Source organism: Xenopus laevis, chromosome 2S (assembly GCF_017654675.1).
Source record: "Xenopus laevis strain J_2021 chromosome 2S, Xenopus_laevis_v10.1, whole genome shotgun sequence".
NCBI lineage: Eukaryota > Metazoa > Chordata > Amphibia > Anura > Pipidae > Xenopus > Xenopus laevis.
In genome coordinates, this window is record NC_054374.1 from 140,376,734 (window position 1) to 140,397,289 (window position 20,556).

The following is a 20,556-nucleotide window of genomic DNA, read 5'->3' on the forward strand; positions in this document are numbered from 1 at the left end:
ATTATCGGCCCTCCGCCACGTACACCAGAAAAATTCCAGCCCTCTGTACCACAGAAGTTGAACAGCATTGATTTAGGATACTGTATCAGCCAAACCATAGGTAGATCAGATCTCCCCCATTGCGCCTACTAATGTGTCCATATTGCTTTTTCCCCACTTTGTCCCTCATGTGTCGATGACTGTTATGGTTCAGATTTCCTGGTGGAGAAAGATAATGACTTCTGTGTATGTGAAACTCCATGTAACATGACCCGCTATGGGAAGGAGTTGTCCATGGTGAAAATCCCCAGCAAAGCATCAGCTCGTTACCTGGCCAAGAAGTACAACAAAAGCGAGCAGTACATAGCGTAAGTCTGGATTCATTTCTATTGAATTTCCCAAAGAATAATGCAGAGCATCAGTTGTTTTCATATGCTGCTTCAGGATTTTTCGCTCAGTGTTGTTTTGGTTTCCTTTATTATTGTATTGAATGTGTTGCTGTTATTTTTTGTATTTTTTTTGTACTTCAGTAGAAGTTGAGTAACATGTTTTTGTGTTTTTTTTTTAATGAGAAATGAAATTTCGAAGCGGTCAGGTCAGGTCAAGTTTTGTTTCCAAGAGGCTTTGTTCTGGCACTCATCGATCAACAGTCAACATATATTAAGCAATGAGATGTGTTCAATGCACCATTGAAATAAAGTTCCAAAGAACTTATTGCTGTAATAATAAGAGGCCTATTTATCAATATTCGAATTTGTGAATTTGTGTTTTTTTGTTTTTTTTTTAAATTTGAAAAACTTAACATTTAGAGGGTTATTAACTAAAACTCATTTTTTTTCTCATATTTTACCAGAGACATCTACAAATGAGTTAAGTTGTAAGAAATTTTAGCACAAGTCATATTTTCATCGATGGTAAAAAAAATTATTATAAAAGGGAATGTAAACCTTCAAAATAAATGAATGTAAAAGAGCTCTTCCGAGCACTTTTACAATTTACATAATTTTTCTTCTATAGTGTTTAACTATATAACTTCTACTATAATTAGAAACAACTGTGCAATCCACTGTTCATTTTGGCTAACTGTATATCATTGATAGAAAATTAAGTTACTGAGAAGCAGAAAGTCTTGCTTTACTCCTAATGAAGTTACACAGTGTTTAATGACTAGTGATGGGCAAATCTGTGCTGTGATCAGGGGCGGAACTACCGGGGGAGCAGGGGGTGCGAGCGGGCACGTGATGCACGTGAATTTTGAAGTGATCGACAATTTTTATATGCACGGCATATAAAAATTGACGATCACGTCAAAATTCACGTATTCGAAATTCGAATTGAGTTTGGATTATTCCCAATTCAAATTTGTATGTTTTTTGAAAACAATTTGAAAATTGGAATTTGAATATCCTATTCGACCCTATATAAATCTGCCTCTTAGGGGATTATTTATCAAGGTCCGAATTTATCTCAGTATCGGCTGCTACAAACTCTGATCTAATCCGCTCGGGTTTTCCATGCTTATTTATTATTACATTTTCCAAAAAATTACCTTTGCGGGAAAAGCTCATAATTTCACGATTTTTTGTGAATTTTCCCCGAAAACTCCTCCGAAAGCTCCGAAAACATTGTGAAATTTTCCGAAACCCCCCCGACAACCAAAAAATTAATGGGACTGTTCCCATTGACTTTTATGCAACCTTGACAGGTTTGAGATGTCATGGTTTTATATTCGGGCTTTTTAGCCCTCTGGGTTTAATAAATTCCGAAAAATTTGTGATTTTTTTTTTTAAAAGTCGGATTTTAGAAAAAAAATCACACATTTTTCGGGTTTCGGGTATTCGGAGCCTAGTAAATAACCCCCTTAGTGTGCAGTGGAGAACTTGCGTGCCCCATGTCATTTACTACTCTTCTACTATCATTACTAAAGAGTATGCAAGTAAAGAGTAGATGACGATGTTGCTGATACTTGAACAATTTATTCACATGGTGAATAAAGGAGGACCTAGCCTATGAATGGATGAAAATGGTAGAGGATAGATCCCCAACCAGTGGCTCGCAAGCAACATATTGCTTATCAACCCTTTAGATGTTGCTCCCAGTGGCCTTAAAGCAGGTGCTTATATTTGAATTCCAGGCTTGGAGGCAACTTTTGGTTTCATAAAAACCCTGTGTACTGCCAGTCCACATAGCTATCAAATACCCAATCACAGTATTTATTTTGCATTTTGCATTCTTTTCATGCTTGTGTAACTTTCCAACATTTTTAACATTTGAATGTGGCTCACAGGTAAAAAAAAAAAAAAAGAGTTGGGGACCCCTGATATACTGTAGAGTATGAAATGCTAATTAGTCAATAAGATGCCCTGATGGCAATGAGGCCAGAAAAACTAAAATAATAAAGAGCCTGTGTCTGGTTGATAAAATCCATGTTTACTGAATTTCCAAAAATATATTTTATGTCAAAGCTTTAAAAATTATAATTTCTTATTGTACTACAGGAAATGTTTCTAGAACAGAATCAAGATAATATAAGATTATAAGGATAAGAAGAATACAGGGTAGATATTGATAAAAAATTTAAATTATAACAAAGTGGAAAAATTGTATCCCAGCAAAGGAACTCTGAATTGCCCCCAAAGGCTGAAACATGTAATTTATTGTTACTAATTTAGTTTATATATGTGTCAAGACTGACTCGTTTCAGTTACTGCGAATACTGCAATGAAACCTTGTTCTGCATGCATGGTTGGAAGAAAGAGCCAATTACATGGCCTGCTCGAAAGGGATGGCTTCTATGAGATGTCCATCATCAGCGAACAATGTACTGTGCAAAGCATGTAGTTGCCTTATGCATCTAGAGCAGAATATTAAGCCTGCATAAATCACACAATGTGGATTGGCCTGGAATTAATAAACCTCTGAAGAAAAGAAGCCGTTGCGAGTTCGGTCCGTAGTCTTTCAATCAAACGTGTTCTACTTTATGAATTTAGGCAGGATGCAGGTTTGTCATTCTTCATAACAGATGATTAAAGGCTTAGTGTTGCCCATTTATTCATCTGTAATATATAAAGTTTAAGAAATGCAAATTAAAAAAGCAATAATACTTAAATGGTTGATGCTATTAAAAAAAATATATAAACTTTGTACCTACGAATGGAAAATGTTCAGTAAAGAAGTATCTTGACATCTCAAATCAATACACCTTAATATTAGTTTTCCTTTTTTTCTTAGTTTTGGTTCTTTGAACGAAAGGTGCTAGTTGTTTGTAAAGCACCCTTGTATGTTACCCCATTTTGCCTAACTTTGATTTGAATGGGAAACAGTCAAGTCAATAGCAGGGCTGTGGAGTCAATGCATAAATCCTTTAACACCCAACTCCTCGGTTTATGTTAACTACAACTCCTCTTGTTTTAAAGGAAGAGTAACATCAAAAACTGAAAGTATATCAAAGTAATTAAAATATAATGTACTCTTGCCCCGCACAGGTAAAACTGGTTTGCTGCAGAAAGACTACTATAGTTTATGTAAACGTGTGTAGCCATGAGGGCACCCATTCAGGCTGTTAAAAGAAGAAAAAGCAGAGTTTACATACACACAGCTTTCATTTTTCGGTGTTACCGGCACCAGCTCTCTTTATTCAGCAGCTCTCCAGTTTTGCAGTTTCAGCACTCTGGTTGCTAGGGTCCATATTACCCTAGCAAACATGCATTGATTTAAATAAGAGACTGGATTATTAATGGTAGAAGGCCTGAATAGAAAGATGAGTAACAAAAAGTAGCAATAACAATAAATGTGTAGCCTTATAGAGCATTTGTTTTTGAGATGGGGTGACTGACCCTCATTTGAAAGCTGTAAAGAGTTAGAAGAAACCAAATAATTCAAAAACTAAATTTTTTTTAATGAAGACCAATTAAAAAGCTGCTTAGAATTAGCCATTGGACCACCCTTTTAAATACAATCCAAAATGGACTAAAGTATTGTTCTTAGAAATTTGCTGAATTGCTTTTGCCAGATCCTACTTCATAGAAGCTCTTAAATCTGATTAGATTTTTTTCAGGATTTGTATACAGATTAAAATGATCTATGAATAATTCAGATGGATTTTACACTGATAAAAATAGCTACAAAGTGGGCTTTATTCGAACAGCAGAGAAGTACTGTAGTATGACTATTGTTTGTGAAATAGGACATGGCATATTATATTTTTGATTGCAATTTAAATTTATTTGAAGTTGGGAGACTCCAACTCTGGATATCCAAAATTGCCAAAAATCCAAAATTGCCTCCGACTCCACGACTCCGACATACAGTGTTCAATAGATCTTTGGGAGATGAGCAGAAACCTAGACATTGGGGTGGCAGTGGAAGTGATCTACATAGACTTTGCTTAAGCACTCGATAAAGTACCATACCAAAGGTTACTGATTAAATTAAGATTAGTGCTAGCGATGTGCAGGTTGGGTAAAACTTGCACCAGACCCTGTCCTCCCTCAACCCGCGCGCCTGCGCCTGACTTCTTGGTTCCTCTTATAGATCTGCGGCGACCCGCCCCACCCATGACATCACAAAAGGGGAGCGAGCAGGCTCGCGTCTATAAAAGTGGAAGCCGGAAGTCAGAAGCCGGCAGTGTAAGTTGGCTTACACCAGACCCACCCGCCACCCGCAAATGGGGGTGCGAGGTTGGCCCCTTCCCGCACATCACTATGGAGTACCGCAGGGCTCTGTACTTGTTCCTTTGCTTTTTAACTTATTAATGGCCTTGAGGTGGATGTTGTACTGTCACTGTTTTTGTTGATGATACAAAATTGTGCAGAACTAAAAGTTCCATTCAGGATGCTGCCACTTTGCAGAGCAAGTATGGATATTCTAGCTTCAGAAGGATCAAGGTTTTGTAGGGGCAGATTCACTACCTGGCGAAAAGTCGCCAGTAGGGTCGGAACTAGGAGTAGGCAGAGTAGGCACATGCCTAGAGCGCAAAGCTAGGGGGGCGCCAGGCATGTACCTTACCTGCTGTCTACCCCTAGTTCACTCCCCTCTCTCCTTGCCAATTCGCGCTTCCGTGCACTCCCAGCCGACGACGCAACCAATTCGCACCCATCACCACACTTCGCCAGGCGAAAATTCACTCAGACGACGATAATTCACTAAAATGCAGAGTTTTGTCGTGGGCACCAAACATTGTAGACTTTTCGCTACCGTTACTTCTCCAATGCGAGCAATTCAAACCAAGATGCGCTAGCGTTCATTTCTGCCTAGCGCACATTCACTAGAGGTCTTGCGCTCAGGTTAGTTTGCACACGGGGGGAAATTTAATGTTGAACGGATGTCTTTATTTTAAATGTTGCAGCAAATACATTACATTTCCACTTTTAATTACACAAGTCCAGAGAACCTTGATAAAGACATTGGAGTTGTTATAATGCCTACACATGAACCCACTGTATAATTAATGTTCCATATGTTAGAAAATGTATGGGGGAAACTGGTTACCCAAAAAACACTTTTAGGGACTTTTGGTGGCTATCACTAAAAGGAAAAGACGCCAGCGTTTTTTGAACTTTGATGCTTTTTCTACTAAAGAATATGACATAAGTAACAGAAGAATGAGGAAGATCTATGCACTCCAGTGCTCTTTGCCTGGTCAGAGCTGGCGAAGGTAAGTCTGGCGAAAGAGGTAACATCCAGTAAAATCCGCATTTTAGTGAACTTGCAGAGTAACGTCCATTCGCCAGAGCGAATTGTCGCCTGGCGATAGAGTACGAATGAGCGCTAGCGCCTATCTCTTTCGTTAGCAAATTGGCGAATTGTCACCAGCGTTTGCCACTAGTAAATATGCACCGTAGACTCATCAAAGCGCATATCTATCCAAGGGAGAAGATGAAGCTTTCTGCAAGTGAATAGAGTGAGGTAAAATGTTCGCTTGGCAAACTGTAGTGAGCTCTGTTTTCATTCCTGAGGTGAAGTGAATGTTAAATTATCATTGGGCAGTAGAGCGAGGAATCCCTTGCTGTTTTAGAAAATATGTTACTTGCACACAGGTGTCTCCCCATCTATTCAGGGTGTGTGTCACACTGAATTGTGTTTTATTGACATTCACGGCATGTTAGAGCGTGTGATATAAGAATTACTCCAATGGAGCCATACACACAGGAGCATCATGGTTGAATGCAGAACAATATAAATTGCTATATTTTAGTGCAACCCGGCTGGTGATTTACTTCCCTTGTGACTCTTTGTATCCGAGTGTTAAAAAACAATGCAATGTAAGTGCGGTCTAATGAGTTCAGTATGTGCCTTCTGCTTCATGATAGAAGCCCTGGAACCTGAGATAATTCAATAGGCATTATTCTATTTGCTCAGGTTATTCAGGCTGCCTGGGATCCGGATCTGATTGGCTGTTGCATTTCGCGTGCTAGAGTAAGCAGCTGGAGAGTCTTGTGTTGACATCTCGCAAAACAATTTTATTATCACGGTTTATAGCCTTTCCTTCATTTGATAAATCTAAGTCATAGAGCCACTCCAGGCAAATACAATGATCCATTTGAAGTAGGCACAGTTTTTCATGCTGCCGAGAATGTTCCTTGTCTTGTGCTTATCCTGCTGCATTAGCTTTCTGATCAGAATGGGGAAAAGTTCTAACTGCTAAAACAGAATTAGAAGCTTTATAAGTCACATATATAATAGAGTGGGAAGGTATTGTTTAAAACTATCACCTTTTCTGATCCTAAATCCAGAACTGAGTAATTATTGTATTTTAATACAGTGACCGTTCATTCCTTCCAGCATTTATGCAACTGATGTTACATTAGTTGGCACTTTTCTGTGTTTTCCATAAATATAGGGAAAAATGCAAATAGCTCTGGCTATGCACCTTGAAATGAATCAGTTAATAGTGTTGCTCCAGCAGAATTCTGCACTGAAATTCATTTCTCAAAAGAGCAAACAGATTTTTTTAGATTCAATTTTGAAATCTGACATGGGGCTAGATATATTGTCAATTTCCTAGCTGCCCCAGTCATGTGACTTGTGCTATGATAAACTTCAATCACTCTTTATTGCTGTACTGCAAGTTGGAGTGATATCACCCCCTCCCTTTCCCCCCCCCCAGCAGCCAAACAAAAGAACAATGGGAAGGTAACCAGATAGCAGCTCCCTAACACAAGATAACAGCTGCCTGGTAGATCTAAGAACAACACTCAATAGTAAAAACCCATGTCCCACTGAGACACATTCAGTTACATTGAGAAGGAAAAACAGCAGCCTGCCAGAAAGCATTTCTCTCCTAAAGTGCAGGCACAAGTCACATGACATGGGGCAGCTGGGAAATTGACAAAATGTCTAGCCCCATGTCAGATTTCAAAATTGAATATAAAAAAATCTGTTTGCTCTTTTGAGAAATGGATTTCAGTGCAGAATTCTGCTGGAGTTGCACTATTAACTGATGCGTTTTGGAAAAAACATGTTTTCCGATGACAGGATCCCTTTAGCTGATGAATAAGGAAGCTGAGAATGTAAGAAACTACAAGTGTAGGCATGATAACTTAAGGGGCATCCTACTATCTGCATTGCCCAGGACCCTTCCATTCATGCCTCCAGCCTTTGTGCCAGTGCTAGAGATATGGATGAGGGGGTAATGGACTGTGCCAGCCCAAATGTAACATAAGTCATAGCAGCTCATCAGCTCCTCATTGCAGGCAGGCATTCAGGGACTTGATAATTATAGAATAATATTTCTATCATTAATTGAATAGACTTGCTGTTATGGGACCAGAGGGATTTTTTTTTACCTTGATTGAATCCCTTCCTCAGCATATTCCTCCGCTTCTTTGCACCGACACGATTGTTCCCATTAAGGCAGCTGATATAAAGGAGCAATCTGTAAATGTAGCTCCGTTTTGGGCCCTGATTGAGAATTGGCATTCTATAACTCAGAAAAGCAGTGAGACAATGGTCAAACCCCTTTGCTAGAGGCAATATACTGTACTGTGTAGGGTCAAGTGGGATTTACTTCCTCCCCAGAGGATACTACAAGGGCTCAGTTTATTCAGTTTCTCTTAGATTTAAACTCACCACCAAAAAGAAAGTGTAGTTTGCTAAACATACCACAAGGTAGATCATGGTTCAGGATATGTTTCACCTGCATATGACCATGCCAGTTAAAGGAAAACTAACCCCTAAAAATGAATATGGCTAAAAATGCCATATTTTATATACTGAACTTATTGCACCAGCCTAAGGTTTCAGCTTCTCCATAGCAGCAATGATCCAGGACTTCAAAGTTGTCACAGGGGGTCACCATCTTGGAAATTGTCTGCGACACTCAGTGGGCTCTGAGCAGCTGTTGAGAAGTTGAGCTTAGGGGTCGTCGCAAATTATCAAGCAGAAAATGGGGTTGGCCTGTAATATAAGATGATGCTACAGGGCTGATATTATTAAATTCTGATGCTAGTTGCGCAGGTTTGTGAGCTGCCACATAATAATTATCGGTATTGATTACTAATCAGCCCAACAATATATTGTGACATTTATATTCTATGTGTACTGTATATTTTGCGTCAGTTCCTAAGCTCAGTCAGTGACCGCAGCAGAGAGCATGTGCAGTGAATCAGTAGAAAAGAAGACTGGGAACTACTGAGGCAACTTTGGGGGCACAGATCTTTACTGCTAAAGGACTTTGGTTGCCTTGGACTGGTATAAAAGCCCAACACATAATGTACAACATTTGTAGCCTACTTCTTTAGTTAGGCTTTAGTTCTCCTTTAAAGTCTCCTAAATATGAGGCGTTCAGAACTGTGCCATCTGGGCCACCTTTTACTACAGGGGCAACTGGAAGCTCAGGCAGCAACGCTGTGGGAATTTCCTTTCTGACCTCCTACTCCTCTACCCAAGCGGCTCAACTCTGTTTTCACAAGTAGAACAGAGTTTTGTTTTTCCCAGATGGGACAGTGTGTCCCAGTTAATTCCAGGTCATACATATATTTTAAGTATTTTTTTATTGGGTGTCATTTTACATTTAATGCCTCAGGATATATCCACAGGCTACTATTCCCTCTGTAAGTACAGATTCATGTTAGCAGAAATAGAATTATAGGCTGATGTTTTATTTCCCATTTTTTAACAAATGTTATGGTTTTACAAGCAACTGACTGTGGGTAGATTGCAGGGGCCGCAACTGCAGTGTCGGACTGGCCCACTGGGATACCAGGAAAACTCCCGATGGGCCCAGGTGTCAGTGGGCCTCTTGCTTCTAATCATTTGGCCTATTTCGTGGTCATTCCCTATTTCTTTATGGGAAAAAATGCTTAATAATGGAAATAGTAAGTAGATATAAAAGACTAGGAGAATAAAGAGGTTGAGTGAGGAGAGAAGGAATAATAGTTGGGAAAGTGGGCCCATGGTCTAAGGTTTTCTGGTGGGCCCCTGGCATCCCAGTCGACATTGCGCAACTGCACACATGAGACGTCTGTCTGTCGCACCGAAAGAATCCTGAAAAACGGGGCCTAGCAGGTCTGGATTGGGACTCAAAATAGGCCCTGGCATTTCATTTACAGAGGCCCAACCAGTCTCCCACCAGCCAACTCCACAGTGACTGTCTATGGGATCTTACAGCAGCCCCTCTGACATTTGCCAGAACTCACAGATTGCCAGTCCGGGCCTAGTAAGCTGCATGTGTGTTGGGTCAGTATTACAGAATATATTAATGGGGTTGTTTGCCTTCAAACACATTTTTCAGTTCAGTTAATTTCAGACAGTTCATCTGAAATAAAGACTTTTTCTAATTACTTTCTATTTTCTATTTGCGACTGTTCTCACCTTCTAAAGCAGCTCTGGGGCTCTGACTGTTCGAAATTGATACAGTCGATACATTTCTTATCTTTGTCTCTGGTGAGCAGAATCTCTGAGCTTTATTTCAGGCAGCTGTTAGAATTGATACAATTGATAGTTGCTAATATTCCACAGATACTACTGAGAAATGTACTTCAGTTCAGAATGCACCTGAATTACTGAGCTGCCAGAGCGAAACACTAGAAGACACGAACATTAAACTTTAAAGGAGACATATAAGATAAATGAAAAAACCCTAATTTTGTAGGCAATTAAATAAAAATCAATGGTGTTGCTTTTACATTGTGCTAAAAATTAATATTATCTTTAAAAAATAGCCCTTTATTAGAGCTCCCTATAGATGTTCTCTGGTCCCTGTTTCAAATAAGGGGTGGGCGTGTCCTAACGGTCCCTGCCAGAAGCACAGTAGGAGGGGGACAGCCAATCACAGCCCTGCAGTCACACAAGCACAGACAGGCTTCAGTTCCCTATCAGGTCCTGCTAGCTTCTGATTGGTTCCTGTCCTACAGTGCAGTGAGTTGAGTGCAGCCGGCTCCTCTGCACAGCCTGGGAATTCAGGGAGCAGGAAGTGGAAGAGAAGGGAGGGATTATTAGGGTTTTTGCAGAAATATTCAATAAATCAGCCTGAAACACTACTTTTTTAAGCACAATTCTTCTATATCTAATTGAGTATCCTCACTGGTACATTATTTTTTACATGAAATGTCTCCTTTAAACTTAAATTAAAATATAAAAAATAAAAGATGGAAAGAGATTGAAAAAAGTCTTTGTTTATGATGAAAAACCACTGAACTGAAGACAGTGTTTGGAAGGTGAACAACCCCTTTAATTAAATATTCCTCGTAGTACTTAGCACCTTTGCAATATACATGAACTATTTTTTTTTCTTTTAGATTGTTCACTGCTAATATCATAAACGGTGGGTCAGACAAAACAGAGACTGTACACTTTCTCAATTTTACATTAAGTGGGTATATGTTGCTTTAAACGTTACTCGCTGTAGTGACTTATGTATGGGGTTTAAACAGGCACAAATGGACACCTCTTTTTTGCACTGAGCGCTACTTGCAAACTACTGTATGTAAATATGACCCACATTCACTGTGCAAGAAGTGCATGATCCGTATCATTTTTTTTTTCAATGTAGAGTCTGAGCTCTCCTTTTCAGGGTCACTAGTGAATACATGAAAAATAATGTCCTTACAACTGTTTGTGGCCTTTCTGCCGTGATGAGTATAAGTCATAATGCTTCTTAGGGCAAATTCAAGAAACTAAGTGAAGGGAGTATGATGGCGACAATTCTTCATGATGTCATGGTTCTGTCTTTTCTGTAGCCGCCTGCAAATATTGTGTGTGCGAATCAACTTTATTGCATTGGAGGACAGAAACGATGGATTTGTACATGGTGTCATATTGCTTTCAATGAGATTTTTCTGCCCCTCAGCATTTATTGGAGAACCTGCTCATTTGTCAATCTGGGGGAAGAGGATAGTTCTGAAAAGAAACGATAAAAAGAGCGATTGTGGCAAGTTTAGGAGTGTAGGGGGTGCCAGCCTGCATGATAGTAAGAGCAGATACACACAGATACATGATAGGCTTTTACTAATTTGCCAGTTAAAGTTAAATAGAATAGTATAATCTTTTGTTAGAATCCATAAAGTACAAAATGGGCCTCTAGTTTTAATTGCTTCTTGTTTGCATTCACATTTGAAATATACAGGACATCGTCTAGAGGCTCAGTACTATAGAATAGTCATTATAGCACAAACTGAATATGCAACTAAACACCAAAGGTAAAATCAGACTACCCTCCTTAAAAAATGCAACTTGGTATCCCTGGATTAAAGGGAAATATTTCTGGGTAGAGCCCTTCTGTTGTCTGGTTCTATTTCTGTTCATTCATCCATATGATTGGGTGTTAGTACAGAACCAGTAGACCAGTTCACCTTTCTAATATATGTTTGTACATACAAAGTGGGCTTTTGAGCTTTAGTGGGAATAGAAGAGGTACTGGAGAGGGGTCATTTACCCCTTCACTCCCCTTAGTGCAGGTACTTCTTTCCTGGGTCTGGCTATTGTTCGCACCTCACACACGATAAAAAATTAAGGGGACACAGACAAGCCCTGTCAGGCAGGGGGTGAGGACAGGGCCCATTGTGGCCTGCTGTATGCTAAGGGTTAGTGGATTCCCATTCTGAATAATCAGTGAAGGTCTAGGTGTAACCTGGAAGGTTTGCAGTCAAGTTTAGGAGCACATTTGGGTCACCAAGGGTTGGGAAAGTTTTTGTCATAGTCTAAGCAAAGGTCAAACAATGAATAACAATCACAATGTCCAGAAAAGAAGCATAAAATCAAATTCCAAAGATCAAATCAGTTGAACCAAAATAAATGCCCCAGAGCTGAACCTTTTATGTCAGTGATTTTGCACAATAACACAGTATTATCATGTGCTTCTCATCACTGTGTATGTGTATGACTAACACCACATCACAGTGCATATTGCATGTCAGGCCCTATGGGTTTAGAATTGAGTCACAGCAATTGGATTGGACCGGATCCTTATGTTGAAGAGAGATACTGTAGGTTGTTCCTCCCGGCACTGTATTCCCCCCAGTTGCAAAGCACTAGCACCTGTCCCTGTCTCCTTTTATTGATTGTAATACAAACCCCCAGGGCAAGAGGTACACCTTTTGGCGCCTGCAAAATGGTTGTTGCCCTGACGCATTCACCCCACCCCCTCCCTACTCCAGCCCCTTGTTGTATTTTCAGTGCTGAAATACCAGGCTGGAGTTAGACAAGGCAGCAGAGACCCCCATTTGTGCCCCTAGACCACATGCTTATGTCCCAATCCCCAACTGTTTTCAGAGGTTCTGGTTCTCAACCAGAAGAAAAACACTGTAGTGCAGGACCACCAGTAATGGCATTTGTATCTCTGGGGAAAATTTACTGAACGAATTTGCTAAAATTTGCGAATTGTCCTCTGCACCTTTTAGTAAATTAGCGATGTCCCTGCAGATTGACTTTTTTGCCCGAAATTTTGCTAGGGACAGCCGCTTCGCCCTTTAATAAATCTGCCCCTCTGAGACTCTCAGGTGATTCAATGGAAGGTTTACTTTACATTTGCAGGTGAGGAGGAGGGCAGGCCAGACTGGCAATCTGTGAGTTCTGGCAAATGCCAGAGGGGCTGCTGTAAGATGCCATAGACAGTCACTATTTATTGGGCTGCTGGGGGGACTGTTTGGGCCTCTGTGCTGTTGAAATGCCAGGGCCTATTTTAACTCCCAGTCCAGACCTGGAGGAGGGGGTTTATTGAGGTGACTCCCAAACAATCCATGCAAGTAGACATACCTATATTTTCTGTTCTGTATGTTTCTACACCATATAATAACACCTGAGGTACTATAATATCACCTGACGTACTATAATATCACCTGACGTACTATAATATCACCTGAGATACTATATCATCACCTGAGGTACTATAATATCACCTGAGGTACTATAATATCACCTGAGATACTATAATATCACCTGACGTACTATAATATCACCTGAGGTACTATAATATCACTTGACGTACCATAATATCACCTGAGGTACCGGAATATCAGCATATTACTTTGGAAGTTAATATCGCTTCCCTGTGTGGTAAGATTCCTGGGAGGCAGGGGGAATGGCTGTTCTTTCCCAAGCCTGGGTGTCTGATTACAGAATAATACAATCATGTATAACTAAAGGTCAAACTGCGCTTTTCTATTTAAAGTGCCATTTTGTGATATTCACAGCTCTTATATTGTAATTTAAAATCAAACTATTACACGGCAAGTTTCCTGAGTGGCAGCTAGAAAACGCTAGCTCTCAGGAACATTAAAGGGGAACCGTTAAAGCAAGTCTAGAGCATAGTTCGTGTATATATATATATATATATATATATATATATATATATATATATATATATATATATATATATATATTCATTTGTGAACATTTCTTTTCTTGACGGAGCTACTTGCAGCAGGGAAAAAGGAATGTGCACATATAACCTTTGCTATGGCAAGAAGTCTAATAAAACAGATGAAACAAATGTTACAAAACATCCTGTCTGCGTGAATTGAATGTTTATAGCTATGAAAGTTATACTTTAATAGAAGATACCAAAAATGCGTCTACAACCCAACCGGACTTCTTGGTGGAAAAAACAGATTATACCGTGTATATTTTCAGTATTCTTAGCTCTCTTCAGCTATACCACTGCAACCCTCATACCCCATCACAGCAAGATGACTAAGGTTAGACATTCTTTTCTCTGCCTCAGCTAGGACCCCAATATTCCCCCCCAAGGGCCCATGTCTAACTCCCACCTTAGTTTCAGTGTTATAATTTGCATTAATTCTTATATGCGGCGCTATTTTATTCTCCCACAAAGACTCTGTTAGTCTGCATAGATTTATGCCACATAGAGTTTATTGACTCAGCCGCCCTCCCCTTTAGCTGCTGAAAGAGAAATCAATGGCACAGGCTGCCTTTCTTGTGGTGACATTTACAGTGCACCAGGCATTTAAGTGATCTAATCAGTGCGCCCGCTCATTGGCATTCATTGTAAAGCTACTTACAGCTGCACAGGGGCACCTTTTATTCCGTGAGATTGGCATACAGTATTTCTTCTAGATCCCCCTGATCTGACTTTTATAGGTGCTATTTTTATTATTATACCATCTCATGCAATATCTGCCTTGGAAATGTCACACTTGCAGTGCAGGTGCTATGGCTGCTGGGAACATGGCGTGACGGGTCAGGCATTAGCCTGCTGCTCTAAGTATGGATGCACTGAAAATTAATCATGAAATTGTAAAAATGCTGCAATCCCCACTCATGGGAAATACAGAGACCCAGGAAAAGAATCGGAATACAGTTATAAAACAAGGCCCCACACGTGCGCCAGATGCACTCATTGGCTAGAAAACGCCTTTGATAAAATTGCATGATGTTGTGCAGGGCGGCTGAGTCAATAAACTCTATGTGGCATAAATACTGCAGACTTACAGAGTCTTTGTGGGAGAATAAAATAGCGCCTCATATAAGAATTAATGCAAATTATAACTCTGAAGCTAAGGTGGGAATTAGACATGGTCCCTTGGGGGGGAATATTGGGGTCCTAGCTGAGGCAGAGAAAAGAATGTCCAACCTTAGTCATCTTGCTGTTGATGGGGTATGAGGGTATAACACGTTCATTCCCAATTTCTTTATTAGAACAAAGAGAAGAAATGGAAATGATAGTACAGTAGAACCCCCATTTTATGTTTTTCAGGGGACCAGAAAAAAATGGTGTAAAATCCAGGAAATATATTATGCATAATATATAGGTGGGACCACAAAACAACAATGTAAAATGACATCAAATACAAGCTACTGGTTTATTACAGTCAAACCCCAATCTTACATTCTCCTGGATTTTATGTTTTTTGCTTTCCCTTCATGTTGAAATGCAGGTTAGTGCAAGCATTTTCCGGTTTTTCCACATTTTCCATCATAACTTTGGGCCATGTTCATTAAAACTCCTGTTTCTCCCTTGTGAATGTTAGTTTTCCCACATTTTAAGCTATTTTTTATAGCTTACACCATTTTTACACGAAAACCCTGATTTTACTTATCCCCATTTTACATTTCCTGGATTAGAAAGAGTTTATTTTTCCTTGTCCATTTGAAACTGTAAAATATGAGTTAGACTGTATTACAGAGAAAAAATAATAATTTAAAAAAAATAGAATTATTTGCATAAAGGGGGCTCTACGGGAGATGGCCTTTCTGTAATTTAGAGCTTTCTGGATCAGGGCATCAGGGGGCACAGGGGGTACTCCTGTACAGGGCCCAGGCCTAAAGGGGGGCCTTGCTGTGCAGCACTTTTTGAAAAAGCGGGCTTTTCCGAAATCCTGAACCGTCGAAGTCCTGAACAGCTGAAGTCCAGAAGCCACGAAAAGACCCAAAGCCATGAAAGGAGCCAAAACTAAAGTCCTGAAGCCACGAGTTCAGTTCTACTGAACACCAATGTGTGTGTTTTTATTTTTTTAAACGCCTGGCCAAAGTTTTTTTTAAAAAAAAATTCTCTGGGGCCCCAATGTTTCTTTTAACTTGTAAGGGGGGCCCTGGTGCCAACATTTTTTTAACTTATGGGGGGCCCTGACCACAATGATGTCTGTGTGGTCATTTAACTGTGGTGTGGGATGGGCAGGATCTGGGGTGGACGGGGCCCTGAATATGTTGTTGTACGGGGCCAGTGATTTCTATTGCCAGCCCTGTTTTGGATAATGGGGTTTCCAGTTAAGAGACAATTTATGCAAACAACTGTTTTCATACACATATAACCTTTTTATGATCTAAGGGGTCCCTGAACAGAATCTGGACCATAACGGGGGGCTCAAACCTAAAGTCTGAAAAACAGCAGTATGAAAAAAAAAAGCAAGAAGATGGATGTACCTCATTATCAATAAGCAATACAGCGACAGGATCTGATGACTGTACTTGGCGAGTAAATGGCATTAGTATTTTGGGATTCTTTTTGTCTGTACCATAAGCCTGTGTGAGACCCTGTTTTTTATTTTTTTGTTATTTTATTTTTATATTTATATTGACTTTTTGGAAGTTCAATAAAACATTATACTCAGTGAAAAGTCGTGGCAAGTGAATAAAAACTGGGTGGCTGCCTTTCATGTGGTGCATGTATAGTCTGTATTCCATAGTCTGTGTTACTGCCGCTGGGTAATTTGGGTTTACTGAATATATGTTTAGCACGCTTCAGTTGAAAGCACAGAATAAAACATGAAAACAATTGCATGCTGTTTATAATTCCAGGCCTCGTTTGTATTACTTTGCTATCAGTGTACTTGAATTACTGCTCTTTACCTACTTTACGAACCTACCCACCTTGAAGCTGCTTAAAGGAGAACTAATGTCTAAAAAAGCATATGGGTAGAAATGCTGTATTTTATATACAGGTATCAGACCAGATCCAATATGCTTGGGACCGGGTGGTTTTCCAGATGGGATTTTTCTATAATTTGAATCACCATCCCTTAAGTCTACTAAAAATATTTATTAAACCCAATACAACTGTTTTACCACCAATTAGGATGGATTATTTATATCTTAGTTTGGATTAAGTGCAAGGTACAGGTATAGGATCCCTTATCTGGAAACCCATTATCCAGAAAGCTCCGAATTATGGAAAAGCCAAATTTTAAAAAAAATGATTTAATTTTTCTCTGTAATAATAAAACAGTACCTTGTACTCGATCCCAACTAAGATATAATTAATCCTTATTGGAAGCAGAACCAGCCTATTGGGTTTATTTACATGATTTTCTAGTAGCCTTAAGGTATGCTGATCCAAATTACAGAAAGATCCCTTATCTGGAAAACCCCAGGTCCCGAGCATTCTGGATAACCGGTCCCATACTTTTTTAATTTTACAGAGAAAATCTGAAATCTTTTTTTTTTAAAAAAACTTGATGGACATGTGTGACATGCTTCAGAAGGTGAAAAATGACACTTTACACTTCAATATTAGAAAAACGGTGACACATAGAAAATAGAAAGTTATTGGAAAAAGTTGTTATTTCTGGTGATCTATCTGAAAACCACTAGTTGTTTGAAGGTGAGCCACCCCTTTAAGTACTAATGATGTGATGCTTTAATGATAATTTCATTACGTTCACAAAAAAAAAAGGTAAAACAAGTCAAATGACAGAAATTTTTGGGGCCCTCGAGTTATTTTTTCGGTGGGGCCCAGTAATTGTTACTTGTGTCACCATCATATAAAGCATAGCATGGCAAAATAAACTCTAGATTTTAAATACTAAAAAGGTTACTGTGGGGTAGGGGGGGTTAGCATTGGCTAGACAGATTGCCAAATTGCTTCTGAACTAGAAGCAGATGTTTTCAGGAAGGAAACGGTTACCTATAATATATATGTATATATTGCTGAATCTTCCAAAGATTTATTTTGCTCAACGTTTCAGTCCCCCACAAGCACTGTTTGATTCCTGATGAAGGTCCCTGTGGGGGACCGAAACGTTGAGCAAAATAAACCTTTGGAAAATTGATTTAGAAAGTCATGTGAATGTGTTATTCTGCATTGCTTGTGTTGTTTCTTAGCTCAGGCACCCAGGTGAAACAACTGTCTATGGTGGGCACCTTATGTTTCTCCATATATATATATTTACTGTTACTGTTTACTGTTGCCTACTCCTGACGAAGAACCCCGAGCGGGTTCAAAACGTTGAGCCAAATAAAGATTTTTTATTTTCACTAAAAAAAAAATCCAGTGAGTGTCTCAATCCTCTATAAACAATAACAAACTAGGAAAAGTTGTGCTCACCACTAATTCTTAAAACCAGCCTCATTGCACCCTCGCCTACTGGTTTTAAAAATAGTTTGTTATAGTTTATACAGGAGCAGTGACCAGCTCCATGTTGTAGCTCCCACCCATCCCAGCTATAGTCAGGTGATCCCACTGGTGTCTAATAAAAGGGCAGCCAAGTTTGGGAGTTTTACTTTGAAAGCAGCTACTGTAGTAAGTTGCAGGTAAAACTTAGTCCCTTTGTAAAATGTATAATTAAACCATAGAATTCTTAATGAATCAGATGAAAATTAAGCATAGGACTGGCCAGATATGGGATGAATTTGATGTAGTTGGCAGCTTAAATATATTGCAATATATGGACAAACAACCCCTGTTTTGTTTAAAGGGTAAGGCGTTTTTCAGTAGCAGTATGCACAAAATGTCGCTGTCTTAAATATATTGATAATGAGTTGAGTGCAGAGGACCTCTTGTATTTATCTATATATATATATATATATATATATATATATATATATATATATATATATATATATATATATATGTATATATATATATATTCTTCCTTTCTGCTATGCCTAGAGTCTACTCATCTCTTACCTCTGCCCCGGCTTTTAGCCCAGTTAATTACCGCTAATAGTATATACTGCAGGCCACACAGGCCTAGTTTCCTATTAATGCAATATGACCACCCACTCATGGATAACCAAATAGCAGTGGTCCAGGGGCCTGGACCACTGAAGTAATTTACAAGCATTACCAGTGGTTGACTGTTGAGGGAAACAGTCAGTTCACTAGAGAAGTGAGACCCCTCTGCCAATGAAAGAGCCATGTCACATCCCAGTGTCTGTCATTGAGTGACCAGATTTTGCATTTTGAACCTTGCCATGTGAGCATAGTCTGATTGTCACATAGACACACAGAGTGACACTGAGCCAATTGTGTAAAAAATAACCGTGACACTCTAACAGGGAGATGGGATACGTTTAACCACCTATGCAGGGCTTTGTAAGGTAAACAGAAACATTTTTGGGGGTCCCCTTGGTGGGACAGAGAATAAAGGCATATGCTTCTATGAAAGAGAAAGACAGGTGGAACAGTAGGACTCTCTGCCAAAAATATACTAAGCTCTTTATTCCCATCATCCCCATTAACCTTCACAGCTAAAAGTAATTAAGTGAGACTCTCTGGCTTTCCCTGTGCCAGCATCTCTAGACATTAAGCCTTTTGTTGTCTGTGAAATAATTAATGCTGTCAAATATTACTTGAAAATCATTCCGGAATTGTAAAGGGTTAGCGGAGATGCTTTATTTAACCCCACCTGGTTGCCAGCAGGTGGGAACAACTCAATGTCCTATTAGCTGGGCAAGTGAGAAGTTTTCATGTCATTAATGCAGCCAAAGGGCACCTCTAGGGCAGCAGAGGAATTATATGTTATATACTGTAAACTGGAAGAAGTGAAGCACACCTTATCTTATAACAAGGTTGTAAACATATATCAAAATCGTGTTGATTCAGACATTTATCCATGGTTTCAAGAATATTGGGACAACAAAGGATTTTCCCCAGATCTTGCTCTAATCAAACGTCCAAGTTGGCCTTCTAGGAGTATCAAAGGGAGCAGATAGGCATTCTCTGGGCATTAATGGATATGCCTTTCCAACGAGCCTATCTTCCAGTGCATGGCACTCAGCAATGACAGGGTTCTCAAGGAAAATTTCTACCAGTTACGCACATGTCACGTGTAGTATAATATCCGCCCAGCGAAAATGCCCCTTAACCCAGCAGCCTGCATTTCTGTGCTTCCCTACTGGCTGACAAAAAGCTGCTGGAGACAGTGGTGTAACTAGAGTGCGCCAGGCCCCCCTGCAAAAAAATATTTTAAGGGGCCCAGTGTACTGCAATACCCAACCTCCCAACTGCCCACTCCCAGCCCCATGCCGGAGTTTACTGGCCGCCTGCACCCCCTTCCCCGCCGCAGGTAATAGAGCAGCTATAGAGAAAACAGGCTTCACTGACCAGCTGTAGAAATGTTCAGGAATGTTGAGATGACTCCGAGGCATCCATCTATAACAAACACAACAGAACCCTTTAATCATAGCTACCTGCGTGATGTATTGTCTGCAGTGAATAATGTGCCATCTGTAGGTTGTATCAACCGTCCCGCAAATATGTTGTTCAGATCAACCCAGCCAACTGGAAGACTCCGGCCATCCAAGACCATGGCCTTCCATACTGAAAGCTCTGTCAAGCAGTATTTGCATGGTTAATATTTCAAGCCTATTGTTATAACTCTGCCTGCCATGTGTTCTGTTTAATGTCCCAGCTGATTTTAGCCCTGCTGTTCTGCTGCAATAAGGCTTTCATTCATTGTA

At 39.7% G+C, this 20,556-nt stretch overlaps 1 protein-coding gene across 1 annotated transcript in view; it reads left to right on the plus strand.

The window, feature by feature from the left end:
- Positions 1–20,556, plus strand: part of LOC101027278 (acid-sensing ion channel 1) — a 139,907-nt gene that overhangs the window by 109,659 nt on the left and 9,692 nt on the right. The window contains exon 8 of the mRNA XM_018250170.2: positions 194–347. Within this exon, the coding sequence (XP_018105659.1) occupies positions 194–347 (154 nt within the window). The remainder of the gene's footprint in view (positions 1–193; positions 348–20,556) is intronic.